Source organism: Spinacia oleracea, chromosome 1 (assembly GCF_020520425.1).
Source record: "Spinacia oleracea cultivar Varoflay chromosome 1, BTI_SOV_V1, whole genome shotgun sequence".
NCBI classification, from domain to species: domain Eukaryota; kingdom Viridiplantae; phylum Streptophyta; class Magnoliopsida; order Caryophyllales; family Amaranthaceae; genus Spinacia; species Spinacia oleracea.
Genome location: NC_079487.1, coordinates 16528456 through 16539688, shown reverse-complemented (window position 1 = coordinate 16539688; position 11233 = coordinate 16528456). Strand labels below are relative to the sequence as shown.

Genomic DNA, 11233 nt, shown 5'->3' with positions numbered 1-11233 from the left:
ATGTATATCTTCTTTTTGATTCTAAGGAATATACTGGCTCGTCGTTTCCCTATTTTGTTCTCTGGGTACATATGTAGGTAATAACTTACCTACATCGTGTACTTGGTGAACAGTAGGGAAATGCTGCCGGATTTTCCTTAGAATTGAATAGTTGACATGCATTCACTAGTGGGGTTAGACGTTCAAGGATGGGTTAGGTTGGAGTGATAAGGACCTTTGGAAGCATGCATTCATTCGATAAATCAACTTCTGTATGCATATGCTAAAGTGGTAGAGTTTTTGTTTTTCTATGCCAATTAAACGGGAGTTTTGGTTTGTTTAGAAGTTCCCGGAGATGGATCGTAGTTGGATGTATGGTAGACGTGACACAAAGGATTTCATGCATGGGGTTTCGGAGTTCTGTATGAGTGCTTTGCAACATCAAGCTAGTACGGGGGTCAAAGAGTTTTTTTGTCCTTGTTCCGATTGTGAGAATGTGAACACGGTCAATAATATTTTGGTGATTAGAGATCATGTATTTATGCGTGGTTTTAGACCTAATTACCATGTATGGGTTTATCATGGTGAGAGTGGAGTGTACGTAGGTAATTCTAGTAAGAATGTTGTGCATGAACAAGAAGAAGCTATCTATGTGGAAGAGGAAGCCGATTGTTTTGAGGATGACGATAAGGTTGAAAATAGTATTGATGATGATAATGATCGTGTGGAGGACATGTTACACGAGGTCGAGGATGAGGTTCGCAATCGTGTTTTTGAGTGCTTGTCTAAGGCGGCTGAAACGCCACTGTATCCTGGTTGTACAAAGTATAGCAAGCTTTCCGCTGTGTGCACACTCTACAATATCAAGACAAGCGGAGGCTGGACTGACATTAGTTTCACTGAGTTGTTGGTGGCGCTAAGTGATATGTTATCGGCTGGCAATGAACTTCCTAGGTCGAACTATTATGCCAAGAAGCTCATGTGTCCCTTTGGTTTAGAGTACAAGAAGATACATGCTTGTCCAAATGATTGCCTGCTATATCATAAGCAGTATGAGAATTTGGATAAGTGTCCACGGTGCGGAGTGTCGCGTTACAAACGCAAAGGGGTAAGCGAGGGTAAGAATGTGTACCCAGCTAAGGTGTTGTGGTATCTTCCCATAATACCGAGATTCAAGCGCCTGTTTTCGATAAAAAAAGATGCAAGGAATTTGAGGTGGCATGCAGATCCTGATCGAAGGAAGAAAGATGGTTTGCTTAGACATCCTGCTGATTCTCCCCAGTGGAAGACTATTGACAAGCTTCATGACACTTTTGGTAAGGAACCTCGGAATTTGAGGCTTGGGTTATGTACGGATGGGATGAATCCATTTCGCACTCTTAGCTCCCAACATAGTACATGGCCAGTACTTTTAGTCATATATAATTTACCTCCTTGGTTGTGTATGAAACGCAAGTACATCATGTTGTCGCTTCTTATATTGGGGCCTAAACAGCCGGGAAACGACATATATGTCTACCTTGAACCTCTCGTTGATGATTTGAGAAAGATGTGAGATGAAGGGGTTTCCGTATTTGATGCACATGCAAATGAGACGTTTAGATTGCGTGCAATGCTTTTTTGCACCATAAATGACTTCCCTGCTTATGGTAACTTATCCGGGTACAAGAACAAAGGAAGGAAAGCATGCCCGACTTGTGAAGATGATACACAATCCAAATATATTTCTGAATGTCACAAATATGTGTTCTTGCGAACGCGAAGGCTTCTTAGACGTGATCATCCCTATCGTAAGATGAAGACAGCATTCGATGGGGATGTTGAGATGGATGTCGCCCGTAGAACGTTGACTGGTAAGGAAGTTTATAAGCGGGTTAAGGGTGTTGAAACGGTCTTTGGCAAGTCAGTGAAAGACAGGGTTACAACTGGATTATGGAAAAAAGAGTCCGTGTTCTGGAAACTTCCATATTGGAAAGATCTACCGGTTAGGCATTGTCTTGACGTCATGCATATCGAGAAAAATGTTTGTGAAGCAATTCTTGGGACACTTATGAATATTCTGGGCAAGACAAAGGATACCAAGGGAGTGCGAGAATACTTTAAAAGTAAGGGGCTTCGTCCAGAGCTGTGGCCTCAGACTTCGGAAAATAATAGAAGGAAGGAAATGGAAACAGGGGGTGCCAAGACAAAAGGCAAAGGCAAAGGCAAAGAAAAGGGCAACGACAAAGGGAAGAAGAATACCCATTACTTGCCTCCGGCTTGTTACACATTGTCCAAAGTAGAAAAGCGGTTATTTTGTGAGTGCTTGTATGGCATTAAGGTTCCCTCGGGGTACTCATCGAACATGAAAAGATTTGTGTCTTTAAATGGCGAGTTGAAGTTGACAAGTATGAAATCTCACGATTGTCATGTCATGATGCAAACCTTCTTACCCATTGCAATTCGTGGGATATTGCCAAAGCATGTGAGACATACTATTACTAGTCTTTGTTCATTTTTCAATACGATATGTAGCAAAGTGCTTGATTCGTAAACACTCCATGAACTTCAGAACAAAGTAATTATATGCGAATTTGAGATGTATTTTCTGAAGGAAATAATGCCCTTGGTCCAAGTATGCATTCAATGTTAAGTCTAATAAATGCGGTTCAGTATTAATTAACAAGTTAATAATTCAGTGAGATCAAGTGAGCTGAATGCCTAGCTAGAGGCCGCTTCAGTTCAAGTGGAATTAATGATATTAATCCACAGCTTACTCTTGACTGAACCCGTAGGGTCACACAAATAGTACGTAAACGGATCAAGTATTTAATGGCATTAAATACTCCATCTATGGATATTCGGAATCGACGGATCTTGGTTTCAGTGGGAGCTGAGATCGTCACAGGCAAGAAATGAATACTCCGGAAACGATGATATTGCCGGAAACGGAAATATGGATCGTATCGGAAATATAAATATTATCCAAGTCGTAGATGTTGCCGGAAACGGAAACATGGTACGTATCGGAAAATATTATTGGAAATGGAAATATTGCTGGAATCGGAAATATTGCCGGAAACGGAAATATTGTCAGAATCGGAAATATTATCGGAATCAGAAAATAATTCCGGAAACGGAAATATTAAATATTTGTTCGAAACGGAAATTAATTCCGGAATCGGAAATATTAAATGTTGTTCGTATCGGAAATGAATTCCGGAATCGGGAATTTAATCGGAAGCGTATCGTACGAATTAGCATCGGACGAGGCCCGCTAGACGAAGGCCCAGCACGAAGCCAGGCCATCGCCCAGCGAGCCGCACGCAGCAACGCACGCCTCGACCAGGCCCAGCCAAGGGCGCACGCGCGCGCAGCACCGCACATGGGTTGTGCGCTTGTCGTGGGCCGCAAGGCCTGCACGGGTGCACGGCTTGTACGATGCGTGTGTGGGAAATCCTAATCCTATTAGGATTCGTGCGAAGATTAAAATCCTAATCCTATTAGATTTGCTTTGTTATTTAGAATCCTAATAAAGTTCTAATTAACAAATCCACATCCTAGTAGGATTACAATTCCTTTTCCATACCTCTATAAATAAGGGCCTAGGGTCATTATTTGAAAACACGATTCAAGTATTCAAAGTGATTTTTGAGAGCAAAAATTCAGTCATATAATTGCCTACAATAGCCGAAAATTCTAAGTACCTTAAGGGCGATTCTAGTTGGTCAAGCTTAAGGCGGATCCGGACGTGCTGTGGACTATCTACGGAGGGACGACATTTGGAGTCCTAAAGACTTGTTCTTGTTCGGTTCGGGCGCAGCTAGGGAAGGCACGCAACAAAGTGTATGCATCTAAACTATGCTAAATGATTATGTGTAAATAATATGCTTTCCTGGATTTATGGTTTTTCCGCATGATTTATGTTTTGTCATATGAATCATAACCTTACATTTTCCACCTTTGTTCTTTGACATAATGGTTCATTTAATTTGCCATCTTGTTCGAGAAATTAAGTTGTGCGGTCCAGTGTTCTTGAGGTGGTGTTATCCTTTTGAGAGACACATGGGTGTTTTACAAGATAAAGTGAGGAATCCTGCACAACCAGAAGGTAGTATGATTCAAGGCACCGTGGGTGAAGAAGTTGGAAATTTTGTGGCCGAGTATTTAGCAAAACTTGAACCGATTGGACTTCCTACATCCCGGCATGAGGGAAGACTAGAAGGCAAGGGTACAACTGGGTCAAAATTGATCTCACCTCCTACGCATAAGCTGTTATAAGCTCACTTATATGTGTTGCATCATATTCTAGCCGTCCACCCGTATTTGGTGATGCATAAGCAGGAATTGGCTAATGAATACCCTTCCAAAGGGGAAAGAGAATTGACGCAATTGCATAATAGAGAGTTCATTAAATGGTTCCAAGATAAGGTGATGGGTGAACTAGAAGTAGCTGGTAATACTGTTTGTGAAACTGTTCAGTATCTAGCTCTTGGTCCTGAGGAAGCCGTGCAGTCATTTCAGGGCTATGATGTCAATGGATACACATTTTGGACCGAGCGCCAAGATCAGAAGTCGTTGTCAGTGCAAAATAGTGGTGTCTCCCTTGTGGCGTCATCAAGAGAGTATGCTAGTGCTAAGGATAGATCTCCGATTGATGCCGAGTTGTCTTACTATGGGCGAGTCCAAGATATATGGGAGCTTAAGTACGGAATAAAATTGACTGTTGATCTGTTTTGGTGCAAGTGGGCTGACAATAATAAGAGGTGTGTAAAAAGGGATGATCCTTGTGGGTTCACTCTTGTAGACCTGGGTCGTTTGCGTGAGACTGATGAGCCATTTATACTTGTATCACAAGCTAAGAAAATATTTTATATAACCGACCCCGCCGATAAGAAGTGGTCAATTGTTGTACCGGGAAAGAGAAGCATCCTCGGTGTCGGTGATGTTGAGGATGAGGACGAGTATGATGCTTTTGATGATACACCTCCTTTCACCAATCCCGAAACTGAAGTGACAAACAATGTGGATAATGACACAAATTACATGCGTTCAGATCACACGGAAGGAATACTTGTTGATGATGAAATCTAGCAATGGTTAGAGGTATGAACTAAACAAGTCAAATTGGCACAACATCTAGCTTTTTAATTTAGTTCTTGTCACTGTGTGTTGGACCGTACTAACAGGCCACATGTTCAATTGGTCTACAGTACATGAATCAAGAAAACACAAGAGGCGACTTCAGACCAGCCTGAAGAAACAACCAACAAGGAGCAGTTGGTGGTGCAAGACTTGTGTATTGCGTTGGTGGTGCAAGACTTGTATATTGTGTACTGAAGAAAACCATATTGATGCAATGTACTTGTGTATTGTGTTGTGTTGAAATTTGTAACCTAGAGTTACTATATTGGGCGTAGTCACATTTTAGCTATTGGTAGTATGTATTGTACGTATTTGGTATTTTGGTATTTTATATTGTACATATTTTGAGCCTGACTATTTGGGCTTCGGCCTCGTAGTCTTGCTTTGTTTTTAAGTTCATTTCTTTTAATATAAGTTTGACTATTTCCTCTGTGTGCTTATGTTTGAAATGTTTAGAATGTGGACTATATATATGTCATTTTGGGCCATATAAGTTTGTCATTTTGGGCCATAGATAACTTGAAATGAATCTTAGAAACATCTAAAAAAGGTTTAGAATTTGGACTTAGGTTCATTTGTTTAGATTTGGGATCGAAAATGCCATTTTTGGCCATAAATGACCTATATCGACCCAAATGACCCATAAGCGTGCATAACGAACTTGAAATGAGTCTTATAATCATATAACTAATCATAGGAATCATTTTATATATTGTGATAATTATTATGCAAATTATGTATTTGTTTTGTGACGTGGTTTTGTTTCTTTAATTTCAGGTATAGCTCTATCATGGATGATAATGATGACCATAGTATGGATGAGCTGATGGATGATGACGATGACCGTAGTGAGGATGGGGATTATGATGCAGCGGTGGAGGAGGATAAAGGTGAGCCGGAAGATCGTGAACATGATGAATAGTTACATAGAATTGATCAGTTTGAGGTTATGGCGGATAGGGCACCCCCAATTGAAAACCATCAACATGTGGTGGCAAATGAAGTTAGCACGAGTAAAAGTTTTAAAAAGCGTGTGAAGAGAAAGGGGAGAGGGCCAACAAAAGGACTTGGGGTGAGAGAAGAGATGTACTTGGAGTACAATCAATTCGATAACCCTTGTGGTAAGTGGCGCCGTAAGTATGCAACATTTATAGGCCTTTGTATGCGGAAGATTTCAATTTTGTTGAAATGGGAGGATGTACCCGAGGGCTTGAAGAAAACTTTGTGGGATGATACAATGGTAAGCCTAATTTTTAATTCTAGAAATTTATCTAATCGTGTACTTGATGTCCGAACTAGAGCATGCTAATAGTCCGAGCATAACTAGGGCATGCACAACTAATACGTCCGAACATAACAACGACATGATTAGCTGCTGAACAGATCAGAAACTGATCTGTTCAGCTGAGGATCAGCAGCAACAGATCAGCAGCTGAACAGATCATTTTCTGATCTGTTCAGCAGTTGATCTGCTGCTGCTGATCTGCTGATGAACATATCAGTTTCTGATCTGCACAGATGAACAGATCAGTTTCTGATCTGTACAGTTGCAGATCAGCAGCAGCATATCATCAACTGAACAGATCAGAAACTGATCAGTTCAGCTGCAGATCAGCAGCAGCAGATCAGCAGCTGATCTGATCAGTTTCTGATTTGTTCAGTTGATGATCTGCTGCTGCTGATCTGCAACTGTGCAGATCAGAAACTGATCTGTTCATCTGTGCTTGTTGACGTATAATTTTATTGAAGTTTTGCATCCTTCCTTTCCGTTTTCGCCACTGAGGCAGTTTTCGCCCTAGTGAGGCAGGTTCATAGGTGGAAGTGACATTCCATGATTTTGCATTATGTAAAATGAAGTTATAATTTGATAAAAGCCCCTTTTCGTGGTTAAGGATAAGAAATAGGTGCTCGAAAAGGTATTAAGCTTTTCCTTCTAGCACAAGGAATCCTCCCCTTCCCCCTGCAAGTTGTACATTCCTTTTTCCGGTCACCAATTCACCATATATATGCACGATATGAGGTGAAGACTGAATTTGTTTTTCTAGCTTCATATTATGTCTATCTTTATCATAGCTCATCCTTAATATGCTGATTCAACTGATGGATTCAATTGACGAGTATTTCTTAGTTTCCAATTGTTCTCTACAATATGTGTTTAAACTTACCTATACAATTCATAGCATACCATACCAAAATCCAGACAACAGAACATTTACCTATGTGGGATAAATAGGCTAATGGCCTTGTAATCTAATGGGGTCATAGGCAGATCAGCACAGATGAACATATCAGTTTCTGATCTGCACAGTTGCAGATCAGCAGCAGCAGATCAGCTGCTGAGCAGATCAGAAACTGATCAGTTCAGCTGCTGATTTGCTACTGCTGATCTGCAGCTGAACTGATCAGTTTCTGATCTGTTCAGTTGCAGATCAGCAGCAGCAGATCAGCTGCTGAACAGATCAGAAACTGATCAGTTCAGCTGCTGATCTGCTGCTGCTGATCTGCAGCTGAACTGATCAGTTTCTGATCTGTTCAGTTGATGATCTGCTGCTGCTGATCTGCAACTGTGCAGATCAGAAACTGATCAGTTCAGCTGCCGATCTGTTGTTGCTGATCTGTAGCTGAACTGATCAGTTTCTGATCTGTTCAAATATTAGATGTTATATTGATGTGTTTTAATGAAAAGGCTCGGGAATATATGCTCAGGACTATACATGTTAACTAACATTTCCATTTTTATTTGTTTGTGTAGAATCAATTCCATATTGAACCTTCCCTTGCTAAGAAGGACGTTTTTGAATCTGATCTACGTATGAGATTCAAAAATTTCAAAGCCAAGTTGGTGAGTGGCTGGATATCTAAGACGAGAGAGAGAACTAAGGCAGAGAAAGGTGAAAATGAAGGAGAAAATGATGGTGAAAATGAAGGTGAAAAAGAAGGTGAAAAAGCGCCACCTATAAAGCTCCCTTTTGACATTTGGAAGCACATCACACCAGAGGAATGGGAGGCTTTTGTTGCACAAAAAACAACTCCACATGCAGTGGTAAATTTTCAAATAATCTACCTACGTACTTAATAAATTTATTGTTTACATTTTGCATTGAAGTTGACATGTATACTTTGTAGGAAAAGCGCAAAAAGTGTTCTGATTCTGCAAAGAAGAAAAAACATAGTCATCGGCTAGGTCCCGAGACTTATGAAGAAAAGAGGAAGAGATGGAAAGAAAAAGGATTATACCCCAACAGTGGCAACACCCGTGCCAATGATTGGTGGTGTTCGATGCATAGTCTCGACAAAAACGGGAAATATATAATTGTTAATCCCGAAACAAAAGAGGCTTGTGATAAACTAGTAAGTAAATGGAGTGATTTTCAATAATTTGAATTTATATATATATATATATATATATATATATATATATATATATATATATATATATATATATATATATATATATATATATATATATATATATATATATATATATATATATATATATATATAAGCATGTGCTGAAGGCAAGGTTTCTACATTTTTAAACAAGGATCCCTTGTACATGACTCTTGGACCTGCCCCTCCCGGGCATCCAAGAGCTTTTGGAGGGGTACGTGTTGGCTTGAAAAAGGCGTATGGTGAAGAATATCGCAAGCCCACCAACTCAAAATCCATTGCTTCTTCAACAGCTTCAGATATTGCTTCGATGAGAGAAGAACTGAAGAAGGAGATAACTGAGGCAATCCTACAACAGATGGGCTTACAAAGCTTGGAGTTGCCCCGCCGTAGCCCTTTGGATTCATCAAGCCAACCAATTCTTGACCTTCAACCACCTACTGAAGGTCAAGAACCTACTGGAGTTCAACCACCTGCTAGAGTTCAACTGCCTACTGAAGGTCAAGAACCTACTGGAGTTCAACCACCCGCTAGAGTTCAACTGCCTACTGGAGTTCAACCAACGTTTGAATTAAAGGTGAGGTGAATTATAGAGTTTTAATTTAGTAATGTTCTTATATAAATTTTGGAGTTTTAATTCATTCAATAACGTGATGGCTATTTTTACTCGTGATGGTTGAATGTTAGGAGGAGACGCCTTGCGAACTACTACACCCGGGACAATCAAATGGTGATAAATTGTATGTGGTGGCTGATGCGAATGCACAACCACAAAGTGACCGGCCACTAGTCCACTTCAAGCAAGTCCCGAGTGGTTATTATGCGGTCAGCCCATACAATGTTCATGAAGACTATTTGGATTGGATACTTCCGGTGCCCAATGCTTTTCTCCATACTTTGGGCGATGCCTCCGGTTCTTATGTACTATGGCCATTTGCATGGGTGAAGTTTTCAGACGAGGTGCTTTGTGTTTCTAATTCCACGCCTTTCTATTTTGCATAACATTTCCTATATGTTTCGATAAACAAGTTTTTTCATAATCTCTTGGTTTTGTAAATTAACCTTGCAGATCATCAAGAAACTAAAAGCGCCACCAAAGACAGCTAAACCAAAGAAACCACCAACTCAAGCTAGCAAAGATGGTCAACGATCAATGGAGTTGATTGCAAAAGGAAGTTCACAAGTCAAGAGTCAAGACTACAAACTTAAATCATCGAAAGGTTCAGTTTCTCATGCAAATTTACTTGTGGAATCAGATGTGTTTGACTCTCTCAGTAAGGCGTGCAAATGGTTGCATAGTCTTGTTAGTGGGTTATCGGGTGATAATGCTATTGGAGTTGAGATGGACATGTCATTATTCCACTTTTTCGAGCATGGCATAGCATGGGTAACTAAAGACGATATATGTGAATTCCTTAAAGGTGATATGCTTAATATCTCAATGATACAAGTCTTCATGAGGTAATTAATATAGTTAGTTATGGTAATATATTTAATAAGGTAAATGGTGTGCCAAATTTCGATTATTCTTATGTTTGCTTGTTCTTTAGGTCACTTCAGTTCGATGATTTTAGTTCGGATAGTCATATTGGGTGGTTGGATCCACAATCAATAAGTGGTGCTAGTTGCATGAACAATCGAGCCGAAGTCAATCAATATCCCGATTACGGTATCCGTCAATGCACAAAAGCTAAAAACAAGTTCATATTAGCCCCGTACTTTGAAGAGTATGCCTTTGCTTTAATATCTTTATTGTCCTACATTAGTGTCGATTCTAATGATATTTTGTGATTTTAGTGGCATATTATGGATTATTAAACCACTATTTTGTGATTGCAGCCTCCATTGGATGCTCCTTGTGATATGTGTTCCAAGCCACACAATTTATCAATTTGATTCTTGTCGTCGAGATCCATTACGATCCGTGTTGGTCAAGTCACTATTGAATAAGTACATTCCGTAATTTTTTTTTTTGTACATATCAAATAAAACTTGCAATCATATTTTACATTCAAGCATTTAATGTTAATTAATGTCCAATGAATTGTGGAATTGCAGAGTGTTGATGAAAATGAATGTCAAAAAAAGCGCAATTCCTCAATGGAAATCAGTTAAGGTAAATAATAATTTGTTCACTACTTATTGTACGGCCAAAACAATTATATTTCCTATTAATTTATGTTCTCTTTAATCTAGTGCGCCCAACAAGAGGGTGGGGACGAGTGTGGCTATTACGTGATGAAATTCATGCATGACATATTCAAAAGTTGCAAGGAAGTTCAAGATCTGGAAAAGGTACATAAAATAGTATATTTATGATGTATTATTAGGCTAGAAATTAGTTTAAAAAAAATATTCGCCTATAATTGGCATGAACCGTCAAAAATGTCATTTTGTGCCAAATATGACCTATCGTAATTGCCATGAAATCTGTCACTTAGTTTCTCTTATAATTTTCATATGTTCTTCATTTTTCTTTGCGCTATCGGAATATTATTGATATCGGAATGCTTCTCATGTGACATTTATGCGTTAATGTGTGTTACAAGATACAACTAATGTTAATAACTCATTTGTAGCTCTAAAAATGAGCAAACGAGCAAAAATAATATCGCAATGAGAAAGTTGACAATGGACCAAAGGCCTGTCACAACTGATCAGTTTCTGATCTGCACAGTTGCAGATCAGCAGCAGCAGATCAGAAACTGATCAGTTCAGCTGCTAATCTGCTGCTGCTGAT

The 11233-nt window shown here is 39.5% G+C and overlaps 1 protein-coding gene across 1 annotated transcript; it reads left to right on the top strand.

Moving 5' to 3' along the window:
- Window positions 1–334: 334 nt before the first annotated feature.
- LOC130462944 (uncharacterized) lies at window positions 335–1534 on the top strand. The gene has a single exon (XM_056831939.1). It carries the CDS (start codon window positions 335–337, stop codon window positions 1532–1534), a length of 1200 nt encoding a protein of 399 aa, XP_056687917.1.
- The last annotated feature ends 9699 nt before the right edge of the window (window positions 1535–11233 follow it).